At 38.8% G+C, this 21,811-nt stretch overlaps 1 protein-coding gene across 12 annotated transcripts in view; it reads left to right on the top strand.

Annotated features, from left to right (window-relative positions):
• Nucleotides 1–21,811, top strand: part of NCOR2 (nuclear receptor corepressor 2) — a 1,025,928-nt gene that overhangs the window by 476,971 nt on the left and 527,146 nt on the right. For all 12 annotated transcript variants that reach the window (XM_053701833.1, XM_053701839.1, XM_053701838.1 and 9 more), the window contains exon 10: nucleotides 11,129–11,301. In XM_053701833.1, coding sequence (XP_053557808.1) covers nucleotides 11,129–11,301 — 173 coding nt within the window. The remainder of the gene's footprint in view (nucleotides 1–11,128; nucleotides 11,302–21,811) is intronic.

Below are 21,811 nucleotides of genomic sequence, written 5' to 3'. Positions count from 1 at the left end.
GTAAACTTAACAAATGCTATGATGTTCCTTCTGCTGTGGAAGTATTTCCTGTTCCAGACCGTGTGTCTGAGATTATTGCACAGGAATGGGATAAACTTGGGATTCCTTTCTCCCCGTCTCCCGTTTTTAAAAAGATGTTTCCTGATGCTGACTCCATTTGTGACTCATGGTGCACAGTTCGTAAAGTAGAAGGGGCTATTTCTACTCTAGCTAAGAGAACCATGATTCCTATAGAGGAAAGCTGTTCTTTTAAGGATCCTATGGAGAAGAAACTGGAGGCCTATTTAAAGAAAATGTATGTTCATCAGAATCTACAATGGCAACCTGCAGTTTGTATTGCCACTGTAGCTAGTGCAGCATCTTATTGGTGCGATGCCCTGTCCAAACTGATTTTAGAGGATTAAGGTCCTAGCCCGCAGGACCTGTGGCTAAAATCATTGTCAGCTGATGTTACCTCCAAGTCCAAACTCCTTTTGCTACCTTACAATGGTAAGACCCTGTTTAGTCCTGGTCTGGTGTAGATAATTTCTGGAATTACAGGTGGAAAGGGGTCCTTTCTCCCTTAAGATAAGAAGAATTAGACCTAAATGACATCAGAGTAATTTTCATTCCTTTTGTAACTTCAAGGGTCAAAAGTCTTCCTCTCCTTCTCCAAGCAGGAGCAGTCCACGTCTTCCTGGAAACCCAATTAGTCTTGGAACAAGGAAAAGCAATCAAATTCAAATAAGCCCTCTGCTGAGACTAAATCAACATGAAGGGTCTGCCCCCGGTCCAGATTCGGATCAAGTGGGGGGCAAACTTTCCTTGTTTTGCCTAGCCTGGATACGGAATGTCCCAGATCCTTGAGCTGTGTACATAGTATCTCAGGGGTACAAAATAGAATTCAAATCTTGTCATCCCAGTGGCATATTTCTCCTCTCAAGGTTATCTGTGGATCAGGTAAAAAGAGAGGCATTCTTAAGGTGCGTTCAGGACCTTAACTACTTGGGAGTGATTGTTCCAGTTCCATTAAGAGAACAGGGTCTAGGATTTTATTCAAATCTGTTTGTGGTTCCAAAAAAGAGGGAACTTTTCAACCCATTCTTGGACCCAAAAGTGTCTCAGCAAGTTTCTCAGGGTTCCGTCCTTCAAAATGGAAACCATTCATTCCATTCTTCCTCTGGTCCAAGAAGATCATTTCATGACGACCATAGATCTGAAGGATGTGTATCATCATGTTCCCATACACAGGGATCGTCTTCAGTTTCTGAGATTTGCTTTTCTAGACAAGCATTTTCAGTTTGTTGCTCTTCCGTTTGGCCTTGCCACAGCTGCCAGAATCTTCTCAAAGGTTATGGGGGCTCTCTTGGCAGTTGTCAGGTCTCAGGTAATTGTGATGGCACCTTACCTGGCCGACATATAGGTTCAGGCGCCATCTTTTCAACAAGCAAACTCTCATACAGAGATCTTGTTGTCTTTTCTACATTCCCACGGCTTGAAAGTAAATTTGGAGAAGAGTTCCCTTGTTCCAGCTACAAGGGTGGTTTTCTTAGGGACCATCATCGATTCCCTAGCTATGAATTTTTTTCTGATGGAGGTCAGAAGATCCAAGCTTCTCACTACATGCCTCTCTCTACAGTCTACTGTTTGGCCATCAGTGGCTCAATGTATGGAGGTAATTGGTCTGATGGTCGCTTCCACGGACATTGTTACTTTTGTTCGATTCCATTTGAGAGCTCTGCAATTATGCATGCTCAGACAATGGAATGGAGACCATTCAGATCTATCTCAGAGGATAGATTTAGACCAGTTGACAAGAGACTCTCGTGGGGGATTTCTCAGGATTATCTGTCTCAGGGCACATGCTTCCGGAGACCCTCCTGGGTGATTGTGACCATGGACGCCAGCCTGCTAGGCTGGGGAGCAGTCTGGGACTCGTTAAAGGTTCAGGGCCTATGGACTCGGGAGGAGTCTTATCTTCAATAAACATCTTGGAGTTGAGAGCGATCTTCAATGCTTTCAGTGGCTTACATAAGCCACCAGGGAGGAACTCAGAGTTCCTTGGCCATGAAGGAGGTGACTCACATTCTGCAGTGGGCAGAAGCTCACAATTGTCTTTTATCTGCCATCCACATTCTAGGAATGGACAACTGGGAGGCGGATTTCCTGAGCAGACAGACCTTTCACCCCCGGAATGGGCTCTCCATAACCCTCAAGTGGGGGGTGCCAGAGTTGGATCTGATGGCGTCTCGTCAGAACGCCAGGCTTCCAAGGTATGGTTCAAGGTCAAGAGATCCTCAGGCCGCCCTGATAGATGCTCGGGCGGTTCCTTGGGACTTTGGTCTAGCATACCTATTTTCTCCATTTGCTCCCCTTCCATGAGTCATTGCTTGTATCAAACAGGAGAGAGCATCTGTAATTCTAATAGCTCCTGCATGGCCTCGCAGGATCTGGTTGGCAGACCTAGTGAAAATGTAATCTCTTCCACCCAAATCTCGTTTCTCTGAAGCTGACTGTATTGAGACTGAACGCTTAGTTCATTGATACCTATGGTTCAGGCTAGGGAGCCAGTTACTCGTAAGATTTACAATAAGGTATGGTGTAAATACATTTATTGGTGTGAAACAAAGGGCAACTCTTGGAGTAGGGTTAGGATTCCTAGAATTTTTGTCTTTTCTCCAGGATGGTCTGGAGAAAGGGTTGTCAGTCAGTTCTCTGAAAGGTCAGATTTCTGCATTATCTATTTTTTTACATAAGCATCTAACGGATGTGCCAAATGTTCAATCCTTTTGTCAGGCCCTGGTTAGAATCAGGCCTGTATTTAAATCTGTTGCTCCTCCTTGGAGCCTTAATCTAGTTATTAGAGTTTTGCAGCAGGCTCCGTTTGAGCCAATGTATTCCATAGATATTAAGCTGTTATCTTGGAAGGTTTTGTTTCTTATTACTATTTCTTCTGCTCGGAGAGTTTCTGAACTCTCGGCTTTGCAGTGTGATTTGCCTTACCTTATTTTACATTCGGATAAGGTGGTACTTTGTACTAAATTGGGGTTTCTCCCTAAGGTGGTTTTGGATAGAAACATTAATCAGGAAATTGTTGTTCCTTCTCTCTGTCCTAATCCTTCCTCTAATAAGCAACGCCTGTTGCACAACTTGGATGTTGTGCGCGCTCTAAAATTCTACCTACAGGCTACTAAGGATTTTTGCCAGTCTTCTGCCCTTTTTGTTTGTTTCTCTGGAAAGCGTAAGGGTCAGAAGGCTACTTTAACTTCTCTTTCCCTCTGGTTGAGAAGTATGATTCGTTTTGCTTATGAGACTGCTAGACAGCAGCCTCCTGAGAGACGTACAGCTCATTCCACTAGGGCTGTTTCCTCTTAGCTTCTGTGGAACAGATTTGCAAGGCTGCAACTTGGTCCTCTCTGCATACTTTTTCCAAATTCTACAAATTTGATACTTTTGCCTCGGCTGAGGCTTCTTTTGGAAAAAAGGTTCTTCAAGTGGTGGTGCCTTCTGTTTAGTTCTGCCTGTCTTCTCCCTCCCTCTTATTTCATGTCCTCTAGCATGGGTATTGGTTTCCACTAGTAATTGGAATGATTTTGTGGACTCTCCATGTCTTAGGAAAGAAAACAAAATGTATGCTTACCTAATAAGTTTCTTTCTTTCCGGACATGGAGAGTCCACGACCCCACCCTTTTGATTAGACAGTAATTTTTTACTAAACCTTCGGCTGAATGACTGGGGGTTATGGGAAAGGGAAGTGACACTTAAAGGGACACTAAACGCAAACATTTTTTTTAATGATTCAGATAGAGCATGCTATTTTTAGCAACTTTCTAATTTACTCCTATTATCAATTTTTCTTCGTTCTCTTGCTATCTTTATTTAAAAAGCAGGAATGTGATGCATAGGAACCGGCCCATTTTTGGTTGAGGACCTTGATTATGCTTGCTTATTGGTGGGTAAATGTTAGCCTCCAATAAGCAAGTGCTGTCCATGGTGCTGAACCTAAAATAGGCTGGCTGCTAAGATTTAGATTCATGATTTTCAAATAAAGATAGCAAGAGAATGAAGAACATGTGATAATAGGAGTAAATTAGAAAGTTACTTAAAATTGCATGCTCTATCCGAATCATGAAAGAAAAAAATTGGGTTCAGTGTCCCTTTAACAGCTCTGCTGTAGTGCTCTTTGCCTCCTCCTGCTGGCCAGGAGTGAATATCCCACTGGTAACTGGAATTACATTGTGGACTCTCCATGTCCGGAAAGAAAGAAATTTATCAGGTAAGCATAAGTTTAGTTTTTAAGTCAATACATTTTTACTACTCTTTTGCACATGACATAAACAGAGCTACCTATTAGCTGCTAAAGAGAGTTGCAAGTGTAATACTTCACAGCAGCCCATTTCTGAATATAAAAGGGTTAAATATGTGAGAATTCTGTTTTTTTAAATATAGTAAACAATACAACCCCTGCAAGGACTTGGGTTGCCACCTTTAGTTCAAGCCAAACCCGAGCACTCTTGTGCTGTGCACAGCACAAAACATTTTTTTTTTTTTTTTGCAAAGTACACACACACATAGATATTCACACTCTTTATCTCTCTCTCTCTCTCTCTCTCTCTCTCTCTCTCTCTCTCTCTCTCACTCACTCACTCACTCACTCACTCACTCACTCACTCACACACACACACACACACACATTCTCTCTCTCACACATACACACACACACACTCACTCACTCAAATACACTAGCACACTTACACTCACTCTAACCCACTAACACACTCTTTATCACACACACACACACACTTACACTCACTCTAACCCACTAACACACACACACTCTTTATCTCTCACACACACAATAACACATTTACACTCACTATAACACACACACACACTCTCTCTCTCTCTCTCTCACACACACTTACTCTCTCTCACACACTAACACACTTACACTCACTCTAACCCACTAATGCACACACTTTATCTCACACACACACACACACAATAACCCGCTAACACTCACACACACTTACTCACACACCAACACAGGCACTCATACACACACTAACTCACACACCAACACACGCACTCACACACACTCTCTCACTCAAACCCACCCACCAACACAAGCACTCTCTCACTCAAACCCACCCACCAACACAAGCACTCACACACACTCTCTGACTCACACACACACACACAAATATACTTACTCTTTAACACACACCCTCGCATGCTAAGACACAGACACAATTCTATACTCACACACACCCTTGCATGCTAAGACACAGACACACTTCTATACTCGCACACTCTCCCACACAAAGACACGCAAGAGAGAAACAACTGAATGTATGTGCAGTACGTTGCAAATGCACAATGTCACCTTTTTTGGCTGTGGCTGTTTCCCACCAAACCGGACCTTTGCATGCCCGGGTCTGACTCTGCATTAAACCTGAAGAAGGTACAAAACATAAACTAAGGTACAAAACATAAAATAAAACAATTTCTAACATGTAGTTCAAAGTATATAATATACCTTATTAAATGTCCGTGTGGCCTTATTTATATCAGCGATTCCTGTAGAGAAGCCAGGGAGCGCATCACGAAACACAAATCTAACATAAGGTGTAATAATAAAAATGCCCCTGTCTCCTCACACTTCCTAGAAGCAGGTCATAACATCAGCCAGTTACACTTTCAAATTATCAAAAGAATAGACACCCCTAGGAGGGGTGGTGATAGGGAGCACCTCCTTAAGGCCAGGGAGATTAATAAGATACAAACCTTAAAACCAAGAGGTCTTAATAAGGACTTTCATTGATCACTTTTTAGATGAATATTCCCCTGTATGTGTATTGTTAACATCCCTCCTGATAATTGTTTAGATCCTGTGTAGAATACATTTATAAGATCTTTGTATATCACACCACATGGTTCTTTTATCTTGCCATATCTGTAGTAATGTTCTGTGTTCCATTCTACTTCTGTATATATTCCTGTGGAGTTATAATCTGCAGTGCTGCTTCCCATTTTTTAAATTGTATATATTAGGATATATGTATATTTTTTATTAAGAATTGTTAATTATTATTAGCACTGTCACTCTTATTGTAAAATATATAAAAAATGATACAGGTATAAAGTTAGCCTCTTTGTATACTTATGTAGACATGACTAAGGACCTAGGATAGGTTTGAAACATTGTTTTTTTTGTGTGGACCATGGTATAATAAAAGTTTTTTTCAGGCAATCTGCCAAGTCTGGAGTTCCTTTCTTCAAGATTGGCTGACAGGGAGGGGTGGCTGACTCCTTGCTCCTGTGCCTAATTGTTTGGCTGCTGTTGCCCATATCTTCGTTTCTCTGCATTAAACCTGGACACACAAATGGAAAACCAAACTGTCTGGGTTATTTCCGGACACATGTTGGCAACCCTAGCAAGGACACTATTCATAAGTTCCTCTGAAATTGTTATTACTTCCACCCGGCTCCTAAGTCATCACATAGGGCTCGATTTATCATCCCGTGGTGGTCAGGGCCATACATATTTCCCCTTGTACGCTATGCTTCTCCACTGCCGGGAAACAAGCCGCTGCCCACATTTACCATTGCTCACAAATGATCCTGTGCGCTCGCGTGTTGTTGTCATTTTATCAGTTAAATTAAATTAACCTGCTATTGCTGAAGAAAATAATATTCTAGGGAATTTTTTGGCTGAAATCTATATCTTTTTTATGTCCAGCCTGTTTCTTTCACTTTTCTAATTTTTGGTTAACTGTATTAAATGATTGTTTAAAGTGAGACCAATTTGACAGTAAAAAAAATATTTACGTGGCAATGTGTAGCATACCAGTTCTTTGACCAAATACATGATATTATGTGCTTGTAAAAAAATCTAACCAATGAAAATACTTCTGGATTAGAACTTTCATAAAAAATGTTCCCCTTCAACTTAATCGCTTAAGGACCGGGCATTCCTGACTAAGACTTCCCTAAAAGACCAGAGCATTTTTTGCATTTTTGCCACCACTACATTTAAACAGAAATAGAGCCTTGTTTTTTTTTTTTTTTTACCTATCAAAACTATATATATATTTTTTTTTAGTAGACAAACTAAAGTATTGATCTAGGCCCATTTTGGTATATTTCATGTCACCATTTCACCGCCAAATGCGATCAAATAAAAATAAATTGTTAACTTTTTCACAAACTTTGGGTTTCTCACTGAAATTATTTATATACCATTTGTGCAATCATGGCACAAATGGTTATAAAAGCTTCTCTCGGATCCCCTTTGTTCAGAAATAGCAGACATACAGTATAGGGCCTTGCCATTACTTTTTGGTAATTAGAAGGCCGCTAATTGCAGCTGCGTAACACACTTCTATTATTCCCGGCAGTGAATGGGTTAATCAGGTATCTTAAAAGGTTAATTTTAGCTTTAGTGTAGAGATTAGCCTCCTACCTGTCACTTCCCACCATCTGATCCCTACCTGACCCCTCTCAAATAGCTTTCTTCCCTCCCCCACTGGTCACCAGACTGCCAATAAAAAAAATAAAACCATTTTTTTTCTTTCTGCAGTGTAGAATCTCCCCTAACCCTCCAACCTCCCTGATCCTCCCCCAAATAGCTTAAGGTGTCAAAGGGACATAATACTTATATGCTAAATCACTTGAAAGTGATGCACCATAGCTTTTAAAAGCTTACATGAAAATATCACATGAACATACATCTCTATGTAAAAAGCGAAGATATTCTACCTAAGTGCTCTAAGAACAGTTATACTTAAGTGCTGTCCAGCTGCATGTTGTGAAAAACAACAACAACAAAAAACAACTACAATAATCGCCAATTAGCATCAGCAGGGCTGAGGTCACGATTTGCTTTGCTGTGATAGTTAACTTCCTTAAAGTGAATAGGAAAATAGCATGACTGTGCCTGCACATGCCAGATGCACACTCACTCCCTTGTGAAATATTTCCCTTTAGAGTTCTATCAGGATATAAATAATACTGAGAATGTAGCTAAATGCATATTTCAGAACTGAAATTGGCATAAAGATCTGGATTAATATACATAATTAGCTTTTATCAGGATGAAAAATTAGTATAATCCAAAGTGAAGGAAAATACTTATAGATACTGAGAACTAGGTTTGAGTGAAATAAGGAACAATAAGGCATTCACACCAGGAAGTACTAAAAGTCCTTGTCAATAATATATACGTTAGAAGTACCTTATAAGAGCGTTATGAATTGGAATGCAGGTGAGAGGATATGAAGAAAACGCTCAGGCTCCCTTGGTATTACTTGATAGCAAAGGCAAAAAACGAAAGCAGAAGAGCCTTGATGCGGTTCTCTGTGCTTTTACTTTCTTGTCCTGTGCTGCAGATAGTTCCGGGTACTTCGGTTCAGAGGTTGGAGCGGTTGTGAGAACGGCAAAAGTAACATCAGAAGGAAAGGCTAACAGCCTTAGCAGAGAGCAGGTTATCTTGCCGTAGTATAGTGATCACATGTGTTGCTTGACTCAGTGAACGGATTAGACATCAGGATTTTAACTGCGTTAACGAATGCAGGAGCGTAGGTGATAAGCAGACACAAACTTTCTAGTTCAGATTAGGTGCTGAAGAAAACAGCTACAGCAAAACTCCAGAGCCTGTAGGAGGTTATTTGAGAGGAGAGCCTTATCCCAACATAACCAATGCGATAATACAAGCAATTAGGCAGTGGAAAAGCTGAGTTAAAGGGACATTATACACTCATTTTTTCTTTGCATAAATGTTTTGTAGATGATCTATTTATCTAGCCCATAAAGTTTTGTTTTTAAATAAATGTATAGTTTTGCTTATTTTTAAATAACATTGCTCTGATTTTCAGACTCCTAACCAAGCCCCAAAGTTTTATGTGAATACTGTCAGCTACCTTCTCCAGCTTGCTCCTGTTTGTTTAAAGGGTCTTTTCATATGCAAAAGAAGGGGGAGGGAGGGGAGTGTCTTATTTGCCACTTGCAGTGGGCTTTCCAGCTACCTTTTCAACAGAACCAAACTGACTGCTTCTAAGTAAGTTTTTAAACAGTTTTATACTGGATTTTTATATCAGTATCTGTGCATCTTATTCTTTATAGTAGTGCCTATTACATGCAGTTATATGAAAATGAGTGTATACTGTCCCTTTAAATAGAGGAGCAATTGAGGAGGTGGAGTGTAGTACTTAAAGAGAAAGGCTACTGCTAAGAAATATTATACCTTGCAAGTCCTGGAACTAGCATTCTGATTGGCTGCTTAAAGTCTCTTGAGGTAAATATCTTCCTTTTTTACATTGAGATGTCCAGGTGATATTTTCTAGTCAGCTTTTTACAACTATTATGCGTCACTTTTCAAGAGCTTCAACATTTGGGTATCGTGTCTCTTTAAATTAAATTTTGAGATTGTAATACTAAAGGTTTACTTAAGTGTAATTAAAAAAAAAAAACCTTTGTAATATAACTTCATTATTTACTTTGCCCCCTTTAACTTTTCCTGTAACTAAAATCTGAAAATTATGGGGGTTTTCAATTTTTAGAATTGGAAGTGCGCACTGCAGAATTTCACAGGCCCTAACACTGCAATTTATTTGTCCATAACTGGCCTTATCAGATGTAATAAGATATTACAAAACAATGTAGGTTTGCTGTGTCTAATAAATTAGCAAGTCCAGATGCCAAATAAACTGTGCGTGGGAGTTTGACTATTAAAAAACAATTGCAGCACATATGGTGTTAAAGGAATATGAAACCCAATTTTTTTATTTCATGATTCAGATAGAACATGCAATTTTAAGCAACTTTCTAATTTACTCTAATCAATTTTTCTTTGTTCTCTAGGAATATTTGTTTGAAAAAGCAGGAAAGTAAGTTAGGAGCTGGCCCATTTTTGGTTTAACACCTTGGTAGCGCTTGCTGATTGGTGGCTAAATGTAGATGATGTTTTTTGTTCACTGAAACTTTATTTTTCAAGCTTCTGACTGCTCTTTGACCATCTTAGAGTAATTTTCTTGATGTTTTCCTAAAAACTATCTTAGTAATACTCTATGTACAGTATCAGTCACCATACGTTTGTATTTATTCACATGTAAAATGAGTCCCACAGTCTCATAGAGAAGGTTGCATTGGGGCATTTCTTAGACATGTGTGAGGTTCTCTGATTTATCATTTCATTATTTAAGCATTATACCATCTGCTAGTCCTACTGATTTATCTTACCAAATATTTGCTGGCGTGTTTGTCTCAAAATGTGCAGTGCACTTATAGAAAAGGTATGTAAACAAGTTAACCATATACAGTATAAGCAGACATATGTATTGCTTTGCTGAAGAGTGTATTTATGCAGTGCATGTGATGACTTTGTTTTATTCTAAAGGCTGAAATTTGCATAGCTCTCATAAGTCTATTAACAGTGAAATATCACCTTCTACTTGAGAAGAAATGGTTATCAACATCCGTAATCCAATTGAATTAAAAACCTATGTGTCAGATGTTGATGTGTCAATGTTGTGACAATTTATGTAGTGTTGTTAAAATGACTTGTTTTCATGTAATAGTAACCATACTAAACGCCACAAACAGAATGAATAAAATACTATTTGTATATGAAACGGCACTATACAGCCAGTTGCTAAGAATGTCCGTTCTCTGGTATCTTCATAGTCATCCACCTACAGGGTAAGAGGGGCACCCGGACTACAGGAGATATGTTTACTTCTAGATCAGTAGTAGGCAAATTAATTATGTTTATAACATAATTCCCATCTTTCAAATGGAATATTATTAGATGACTCTTTATTTCACTGAAATACTAATACATTATTTGACTAAGTATGAAGTGATTCATTCCAAAATTCACATAATTTATACTAAAATTCTGCTAAACGCCTTCATTAGCCTCAGTTTAATATCAAAAGTTCTCTTTTACTCTCTCCAGTCTCATAACTTTTTAAAGAATTTCAGATAACTGAGAACATACAGTGGAAATGTTTTTCATGTGGCCAGGTGTCTGATACATGTCCTGTACTTTAATTTTCTTTCTTGTGTTAATGATAATATAGCATGTGGTATGTTTTTGTATGTGCGTGTGTTAATGAGTGCGCAGGGGTAAAATTGTATTTTTTTCCAGGAGCAAAAGCTCTGCCAGCGCTATGACCAGCTGATGGAGGCTTGGGAGAAAAAGGTTGAACGCATTGAGAATAATCCGCGGAGACGTGCCAAGGAGAGCAAAGTACGTGAATACTATGAAAAGCAATTTCCAGAGATTCGCAAGCAGAGAGAACTTCAGGAACGTATGCAGAGGTTAGTGTGGGCTTTTTTATTTGGACCATGCACTATACATCTGCTAATTTTATTCATTTATTTTTTCCCCTACCCCAATTTCTTGAGGTTACTACTTGCGCAAAACAGTTTATTTATGCTTCGGTTAGTTTGTATTTAATGTTCTTACATATTGTATTTTATTTAAAACGTTCAATATAATCCAATCTCAATAATTTGTAATACATAACTATAAAAATAAATATACTAAACAAAATATGCAGGATGAGGCAGGATAATGAAACTAACATATTCTTCACCTTCTGCTCTTGTGACTACATTAGAGTATATTTACCTCCTCTCCTTATACATTTGGCCTCACTCATCACTATCCACGTTAGCAAAGTCTGTCGGTGTTCATGGGTAGCATCAATGGCTATACTAAAGCAAAGGCCTGAAAAGGCCTAGATGTTTCCTGTGTCTTCCTCTCACTTTACTTTCTCCTCTTTATTGTACCTATCAGACAGGAAACTGTATTACTAAGTTTGTTGTTTCAATGCTGGCTGTTTGTATGTCTTTGGCCTGTAGTATTCAAGCAGGACTAAACGTGCTACAATCTGTGGTGAAAGACACTACTTATACAGGCAGTTTATTTTTGTTGTAACAGTTATGCATTTTTTACTTACACACGACTTCTTAACCTTTGATTGCACATACTACCTACAACAATGTGGTACGGCGGGAAAAAGTGCCCCCTCTTATGCTAACATCTTTATGGGAATTTCAGAAGTGAATCTCTTATTCTGAAAAAATTACATTTTCATGATAATATCCTCTTATATAGTCAACCTTATCATAATATGGAAGTGTACATAAAATCATACCACAGATTGTTGATTACCTTAATCACAATGAAGGCAATATAAAATGTACATATGATATGAATCCTACTCAAATAGCCTTTCTTTTACAAGATACAATGAGTCCACGGATTTCATCCTTACTTGTGGGATATCGCCTCCTGGTCAGCAGGAGGAGGCAAAGAGCACCACAGCAGAGCTGTATATATAGCTCCTCCCTTCCCTCCCACTCCAGTCATTCTCTTTGCCTGTGTTAGTGATAGGTTTGTTCTATGTACATTATAATACATGATTTCAGCTGTTTATTTGTTGCTTCATCCCTTATTGAAATAAACTTTTGTTAACCTAAGTTTTTTCTACTCAGTGGTTGCCCTTTTACTTGCGCCTTGCCTACATCCTAAGATTGGCAGGTGCCCAAATTTACATGCAAATTTCTGAAGCTATGTGATGCAATATTGCACGCAACTGTCATTTGCTTTTGTACAATAAAGTAAATAATCTCTGTTCTTACAGTTCAAGGGACAGTAAGGGTCATTTTTATTAGGACATTACTGCTGTTCCTTGGTGTGCATTCATCCTTTGTGACTTAGGATGGAACGGCAGCACACAACAATAGATTTTCCTTTAAGATGTAAATGGAATTAAACCTCTTAACTTAGCTGTTTCAGTTCTAAAATGTCTGATTTTTCCTTGCAGATTACCAAGTCGGCGGCTAAGAGTTCGGTATTTTCCATCTTAACACGCAGTGCCTTATGGTTGAATTCTTGATCTGCGTATACGTCGGCTAAATCTAAGCTTTTGACTATTTCTTCCAAGGGGAGGACCCTGTTCGGGCCTGACTTGAAGGGGATTATTTCTGACTTCACGGGAGATAAGGGTCATTCCCTCCCTCAGAATAAGGAATCCGAACAGAGGAGGCGACAGACTAATTTTCGTTCCTTTCGAAATTTCAAGGGAGTTCCCTCTTCCGCTAAACAGGAAGGGAATTATTCACAAACCAAGTCCACTTGGAGACCCAACCAGTCTTGGAACAAGGGTAAACAATCCAAGAAGGCATCGAGTCAGCTTGAAGGGTCGGCCCCCGATCCGAAACCGGATCTTGTGGGGGGCAGACTCTCTATCTTAGTCCAGGCCTGGATAAGAGATATTCAGGATTCCTGGACACTGGAAATTGTGTCTCAGGGATATCAGTTGGAGTTCAGAAACTCTTCTCCCAGAGAAAGGTTTCTTCTTTCTCGATTATCTGCAGACCAGATAGAGAGAGAGGTGTTCTTACGTTGTGTAGGAGACCTCTCTTCCATGGTAGTAATAGGTCCCGTTCAGGAACAGGGACAGGGGTTTTATTCAAATCTCTTTGTAGTTCCCAAAAAAGAGGGAACGTTCCGACCTTTTTTAGACCTCAGGAGTCTAAACTAGTTCCTCAGAGTTCCATCCTTCAAGATGGAAACTATTCAGACTATTCTTCCATTGATCCAGGAGGGTCAATATATGTAATAAACCTAATATTTCTTAGGTTTATGGTGTAGTTAGAGTGGAGGAAATCTTAGTCTAATATATTTGAATTGTCACACCAATCTTTTAAGTGAACTCTATTAAAAGTGCCACCTTTGAATTAGTGTATTTATTAGATAAGATGTTACTTAGGTTTACTCTGAACTGTTATTTTAACAGACAGTAGCAAATTCAACTGGAATTCTTAAGTTAAAGCAAGCTTCAGATACAGCAGTGTTAGATAGGTATAATTGAAGACTCTTTAGCAGGTTAGTAATTATCAAGCAGGATGAGAAACAAATGGAATGCAATACTTTCTATTAGGAAGCTTTTAGCAAACAGTCAGTAATGGTAGTAGCGTACTGAAGTGGATTTAAATCAATTGCTTCTGTTTAAATGAAACATGCAGTCTATATTTCAGTTGTAGCTTTAAATAGATTCCAGAATAGTTAGAAAGAAGCAACTTACTTAACACTGAAGGAGTTAACAGTCCGGTGCACACAGCAGCTCCTTGAGACTCTGTTGCTGAGGGGGAGGTGATTAAGCAGTGAGACCGCAGGAGTTAGAGAGTTCAGCGTGTGACGTCAGTCTGCACACAGCAGATGCCGAAGGTGAGAGCTGCAGAGTGAATCTAAATAGAATTAAGTTGTTTAATGTAGCGGAACAGCAGTAGATTACCTTGATAAGTAGATTCCACAGAATTCTGTTCAGAAGATATAGGACTGGGTGTTATTTGTCTCCTCTGATGTTATGCGTAACAGATACGCTTGCTGTTTCCTTTGCAGGAGAGATGACAGTCTATAAAAAAGAATGGCAGAATAATAAATCCTTTTGCACACACAAATAGACTATGAAATTCCAAAGTAAGGCAGACTGTGGTTTGAGAGAAAAACGAAGTTTAGCTCCAGCTTAGGTGAAGGTGTGACTACAGGAAGTTCACAAAATACTAAGCAAGGCTTTAGGTGTGACCAGGTGTTTTATAGGGGGCGTGATGAAACTATTGGATAGGAAACTTAAAGGTATACAACCATATGCTAAAATCCTGAAATGACCCCCTCCTCAAGCAAGCTGATCCTCAGCTTGGGGTCTAGGACGGTCTGGGTATCGTCGGTGAAATAAAGACACCAGACGTGGTGCCGATAAATTGGTAGAAGGTTCCCAACTATCTTCTTCTTCAGTGAAGTTCTTCCATCGCACAAGGTATTGGAGAACCCCTCTAGAGTATCGAGAATCCATGATCCGTTGAACCTCAAAAACGTCAGTATCCGAGGGTGTCATAGCTGTGGGTATCAGAGGAACAGAAGATCTGGTTGGCAAATAAGGTTTTAACAAGGAGACATGGAAGGTAGGGTGGATTGACATGGAGGAGGGCAACTGTAGGGTAACTGCATTGTTGTTTACCACTTTCGTTATTGGAAAAGGACCACAAAATTTTTGAACAAGCTTCTTACTGGGAAAATGGAATTTCAAATTCTTTGTTGATAACCACACTTGGTCCCCAACTTTATAGTCAGGTGGTTTTCTATGTCTCAAATCGTAGTAGCTTTTTTGAGAGGCTTGAGCTTTCTGAATGTTATCCTTAATAAAGTTGAAATTATCCAAGATGGTATTTTTTAAGTCTTCTACTAGTGGGGAGTTGGATGGGTTAGAAGAGATGGAAGTGAATCTAGGATGGAACCCATAATTAGCGTAAAATGGGGTTAGTTTAGTTGATGAACTAGTTAGATTATTATAAGCGTATTCTGCGTAAGGTAAGAATTTCACCCAATCACTTTGTTGATAGGAGCAGAAGCATCGGAGATACTCATCTAACCACTGATTTACCCTCTCAGTCTGTCCGTTTGCTTGTGGGTGAAAGGAGGTAGTGTAATGGTGTTGGATATTCAGAGTTTTACAGAGATCCTTCCAAAAACGGGAGGTAAACTGAGTACCCCTATCGGAGATGATCACTGTAGGTAACCCATGTAATTTCAATATGTTGTCCAGGAAGAGTGTGGCAGTTTCGGAAGATGTGGGTAGTTTATGGTATGGCAAAAAATGAGCCATTTTAGTGAATGTATCTATAACAACCATTATAGTGGTTTGGTTTTTTGAGGGAGGTAAATCTACTATAAAATCAACACCAATTTGTTGCCAAGGTTGGTTCGATACTGGTAAAGAGATTAGTAATCCGTAAGGTGAAGCTCTGTCAGTCTTTGATATCTGACATGTAACACAACTTTTAATGTATTCTGTGACTGTGTTTTTCATCTGTGGCCACCAGAAATTCCTGGAAAGTAGTTCTAATGTTCTTTTAACTCCTGGATGTCCTGCCAAGGGTGAATCATGATGCTCAACAAGTACCTTTTGTCGTAGTTCTGTTGGAAGAAAAATACGTTTGTTGAAATAGTAGACGCCATCTATTAAAGTTGTATCTTTGTTTGTAAGTGGAGCTTGATTTGAAGAAGAATTCTTTACTTCTGTAAGGAAGTCTGAGGTAATCCCAATGAATTTTTCTGCTGGGATGATAGTATTAGGTATCGATGGTTCTGATTTGTTTGACATATGTCTGGAGAGGGCATCTGCTTTACCGTTTTTATGAGCAGGTCGATAGATGATCTGAAAATCAAACCTGGAAAAGTAAAGGCTCCATCTTACTTGTCGTGCGGACAAGGTCTTGTTATTTTGGAGGTATTGTAGATTTTTGTGATCTGTAAAAATTATGATAGGATGATGAGCACCTTCTAGTAAATGCCTCCAAAATTCAAGGGATCTTCTAATAGCCAACAATTCCTTGTCTCCGATTGTGTAGTTCATCTCTGCAGGGGACATGATTTTGGAAAAGAAAGAAACTGGATGCAATGGTTCATCTTGAGATGTACGTTGAGATAACACTGCTCCAATTGCATAATCAGAAGAGTCTACTTCTAACACAAATTGTAGGTTGATGTTTGGAAATCGTAGTATAGGGGCGGATATGAAACATTCTTTCAGTTGTTGAAAAACTTCAAGATGACTTTGTGTCCAGTGGAAAGGTACAGATGCACCTGTGAGTTGTGTAAGTGGTTTTACAATAGCAGAAAAGTTTTTGATAAATTTTCGATAATAGTTATGTAATAAACCTAATATTTCTTAGGTTTATGGTGTAGTTAGAGTGGAGGAAATCTTAGTCTAATATATTTGAATTGTCACACCAATCTTTTAAGTGAACTCTATTAAAAGTGCCACCTTTGAATTAGTGTATTTATTAGATAAGATGTTACTTAGGTTTACTCTGAACTGTTATTTTAACAGACAGTAGCAAATTCAACTGGAATTCTTAAGTTAAAGCAAGCTTCAGATACAGCAGTGTTAGATAGGTATAATTGAAGACTCTTTAGCAGGTTAGTAATTAGCAAGCAGGATGAGAAACAAATGGAATGCAATACTTTCTATTAGGAAGCTTTTAGCAAACAGTCAGTAATGGTAGTAGCGTACTGAAGTGGATTTAAATCAATTGCTTCTGTTTAAATGAAACATGCAGTCTATATTTCAGTTGTAGCTTTAAATAGATTCCAGAATAGTTAGAAAGAAGCAACTTACTTAACACTGAAGGAGTTAACAGTCCGGTGCACACAGCAGCTCCTTGAGACTCTGTTGCTGAGGGGGAGGTGATTAAGCAGTGAGACCGCAGGAGTTAGAGAGTTCAGCGTGTGACGTCAGTCTGCACACAGCAGATGCCGAAGGTGAGAGCTGCAGAGTGAATCTAAATAGAATTAAGTTGTTTAATGTAGCGGAACAGCAGTAGATTACCTTGATAAGTAGATTCCACAGAATTCTGTTCAGAAGATATAGGACTGGGTGTTATTTGTCTCCTCTGATGTTATGCGTAACAGATACGCTTGCTGTTTCCTTTGCAGGAGAGATGACAGTCTATAAAAAAGAATGGCAGAATAATAAATCCTTTTGCACACACAAATAGACTATGAAATTCCAAAGTAAGGCAGACTGTGGTTTGAGAGAAAAACGAAGTTTAGCTCCAGCTTAGGTGAAGGTGTGACTACAGGAAGTTCACAAAATACTAAGCAAGGCTTTAGGTGTGACCAGGTGTTTTATAGGGGGCGTGATGAAACTATTGGATAGGAAACTTAAAGGTATACAACCATATGCTAAAATCCTGACAATATATGACTACCGTGGACTACCTTTCTGGACAAACATTTTCAGTTCGTGGCTCTTCCTTTCGGGCTGGCCACGGCGCCCAAAATTTTCACAAAGGTTCTGGGGTCTCTGCTGGCGGTTCTCAGGCTGCGGGGCATTGCAGTGGCGCCTTATCTGGATGATATCCTGATCCAGACTTCGTCTTATCAGCTAACAAAGTATCATACCGACATTGTTCTGTCCTTTCTAAGGACTCACGGGTGGAAAGTGAATCTAGAAAAGAGTTTGTTAGTTCCACAGTCCAGGGTTCCTTTCTTGGGAACTCTAATCGACTCTCTATCCATGAAGATCTTTTTGACGGACGTCAGAAAGTTAAAGATTCTGAATACATGCCGAACCCTTCAGTCCAATCCTCGGCCGTGGATTTCTTCCTCACTTCCGGGTCAACTGCCAGGGTGCTAGTAGAAATCAATATTGGTAAAAGAAAGACTTGCACTCACTGGAACCTTTCAAAAAAATCTTTACTGTGATGTGACGTTTCAGGGATAATGTATCCCCTTTCTCAGACAACAAGTGATACAAAGTGAAATACATATATAAGCAAACAAAGTATAACCAAACCCCCTAATTAGACCAAAAAAAACACCAAAACGGTTACTATGGTGACCACTACATCACATTATCAACAATAGTGCAGTGAACATTAGCATTTTTCATGAACAGGCTATCTGAGACTATATTATTAATAAGTGATAGTGACCTATAATAACCCAGAGGAGCTGGGGCAAAACAGGCATATGAACATAGAGGACACAATACCCACCCCACAGAGGCAGACACGGTATATAGATTGGATTAACATTGGATTAACACACAAGGGGCGCCAATCTACAATCGATAATGCAAATCAAGCAAACACTGAAACCCCTCACGTTACACAATACTCACACTACTAATACATATGCCCATATATGAACAACTATGGACCGCCATGCGAGACTCACAAAGGCATACATACGGCTCCTGCAGCGACGCGGCTCTGAACAGAGACCCGGAAATGTCCGATACGTCACATGCGAGGCAACAGCCCATCGCATAACTGCTGTCATGTTGCCATAGCGAAACTCGCAAAGCGGTACACAGGATGCACCCGAATCCTGTGTACTGAAAGGATACTAGTTGATCACATTAACCACTACACTCCAATCTACGTATAACAAAGGTTAGGCAGTAAGGAGTTAACAGAGTACTCAGTTCACCAAAGGTCCTCTGGGTTATTATAGGTCACTATCACTTATTAATAATATAGGCTCAGATAGCCTGTTCATGAAAAATGCTAATGTTCACTGCACTATTGTTGATAATGGGACGTAGTGGTCACCATAGTAACCGTTTTGGCGTTTTTTTTGTCTAATTAGGGGGTGGGGTTATGTTTTGTTTTATTATGTATGTATTTCACTTTGTATCACTTGTTGTCTGAGGAAGGGGATACATTATCCCCGAAACGTCACAGTAAACATTTTTTTGAAAGGTTCCAGTGAGTGCAAGTCTTTCTTTTACATATGTATATATATATATCTATATCTATTATTTTGTTTGTCCCTATTCTGGACCATTTATGTATAAGGATCTACTGAAGCTTTTATATGTACAAATAAAAATCCCTCCCCTCCTCATCCACAAATGTTTACCTCTAGTAGTTGGAAAAATAATTATCATGTTAAATATGTTATTAATTATAACATTCATCTTGTACATAAGAAAGGTAAAATAAGTATATAATACTTATTGTTGCTATTAATTAATCATTGTTTTTAAAAGTTACATTTTCCTGCTCTTGTATTAAATTTGTTCAGAATGTAGAAAAAAAGTGAAGTGTGGTTTCTTGAGATCATTACAGATAGATCTCAGGTGTTTAATATTGGTACACACAACCCCATCACTTATAAATCCCACATCCTTAATTCAGTCTAGAACAAAGTCAGAGGAAGTGCGCCTGAGACGAAGGAAACGCATCAGATTCATTGCCTGTATTGCCACAGTATGCTTTTTGCGCTAAACTTTCAATAATAAAACTTTGGACTTTAAACTGTTGTGTGTGAAATGTAATAAAAATATTAAATTTAAAAAAAAATATGAAGTTATAAATACACATCAAAAAATATCATAGGTCACATAGTCTTTCACAAACATACATTTCTTAAAGGTTATTGCATTAATTTTATTTTATTTCAAGTAATTTTGGAGGAAATAGCATTTGTTTCCATTTATTAGGTATGGTCAGCCTTTGTGTCTCTGAAGAATTATTCTTCTAACTTTTGATGTCCATTTTAACCAAACATAATTCTTAAAGATAGTGGCTGCCCAGACAATATTATACAGCTCTGTTTAACATAAGAAGCTCTGCTACACAAGAGGACATAGAAAATTTTATCTCAACCTACCCACCCTAACTAGAGCAGAAACAGCCCACTTAGAATCCCCTATAACGCAGAAAAAATTACAAAAGCCATCAAAGCCACACCCAGTGGGAAAAACCGAGGGCCGGATGGACTGAGTATAAACTACTACAAAATGTATATGCACCATCTAATATCCCCCTAATACAGCTGTCTTAATTCCCTGCTAACAAACAGAAGCTTCACAGAAAACATGACAGAAGCACACATCACTGTCTTGCCTAAACCAGGTAAAATCCCAAACAAACCAGAAGACTTTCACCCCATCACACTATTTAACTCGGACATTAAAGGGATAGTGAAGTCCAAATTAAACTTTCATGATTCAGATAGGGCATGCAATTTTAAACAACTTTCTAATTTACTTTTTTCATCTAATTTGCTTTGTTCGCTTGTTATTCTTATTTAAAAGCTAAACCTAGGAAGGCTCATATGCTAATGTCTAAGCCCTTGAAGGCCACTTCTGCATTTAACTGTTTTTCAGAGCTAGAGGGCGTTAGTTCATGTGTTTCATATCGATAACACTGTGCTCATGCACGTAAAGTTATGAGTCAGCACTAATTGCCTGAAATGCAAGTCTGTCATAAGATCTGAGATAAGGAGGCAGTCTGCAGAATCTTAGACACAAGGTATTTACAGAGGTAAAAAGTATATCTCTAGTATATCAACAGTGTTGGTTATGCAAAACTGGGGTATGGCAAATAAAGGTATTGTCTATCTTTTTTACCAAAGGGTGTTTACCATCCTTTTAAGATCTTTGCCAAAATATACACCCAGACCAGGTTGGATTTGTGCCAGGAAGAGAGGCAAGAGATAATAATATGATCAAAACACTACAACTCATATCCATTGCACAACAGGATAAAATACCTATGGCCATTATCTCCACTGACACGGAGAAGTCCTTTGATAGGGTCCACTGGAAATTTCTAAAAGCAGTGATGCAACACATGAAATTTGGCGACAAATTTATAGGACAGGTATCTCTCCCCCTACAGCAAAGGTTAAGGTAAATGGTCTTTTATCAGATAAATTTGAAATACAAAATTGGACAAGACAGGGCTCCCCATTATCCCCAATCCACTTTTTCCTTAGCATCGAAACTCTAGCCCAACAAATCTGCAACAACAAACAGATCTCGGGTTTATGAATCAGGAACATAAAATAGCCCTGTATGCGGATGACATAGTTCTCACTCTTACTAACATAGGTACCTCCCTACCAAAAACCCTAGACATATTCCAGGAATATGGCACAGTTTCTAATGTCCTGCTTAATTTATCTAATTCAGAATTTATGAACATTTCATACGACCCTAAAATACTAACCTGGCTGATTGCAAATTGCCCACTTAAACACCAAAAAAACAAAAACTAAATACCTAGGCATTTATTTATCACCAGACCCACAGGCAATTTTCAAAGTAAATTATAAAAAACAGGGAAGAAACAGTAAAAGACATATCCAGTTGGAAGAGTAAATCCATCTCTTAGCTAGGTAGAATAAATGTTATCAAAATGAATGTACTCCCAAGATTACTATATGTCTACTATATCTTCTACAGACTACCCCCATACCACTCAAAATTTCCTGCATAAAATCCCAATCATTATGGAACAATAC

This window comes from Bombina bombina, chromosome 2 (genome assembly GCF_027579735.1).
Source record: "Bombina bombina isolate aBomBom1 chromosome 2, aBomBom1.pri, whole genome shotgun sequence".
Classification (NCBI taxonomy): Eukaryota; Metazoa; Chordata; class Amphibia; order Anura; family Bombinatoridae; genus Bombina; species Bombina bombina.
The sequence above is the reverse complement of the archived record's forward strand: the minus strand, read 5'-3'. Positions and strand labels throughout refer to the sequence as shown.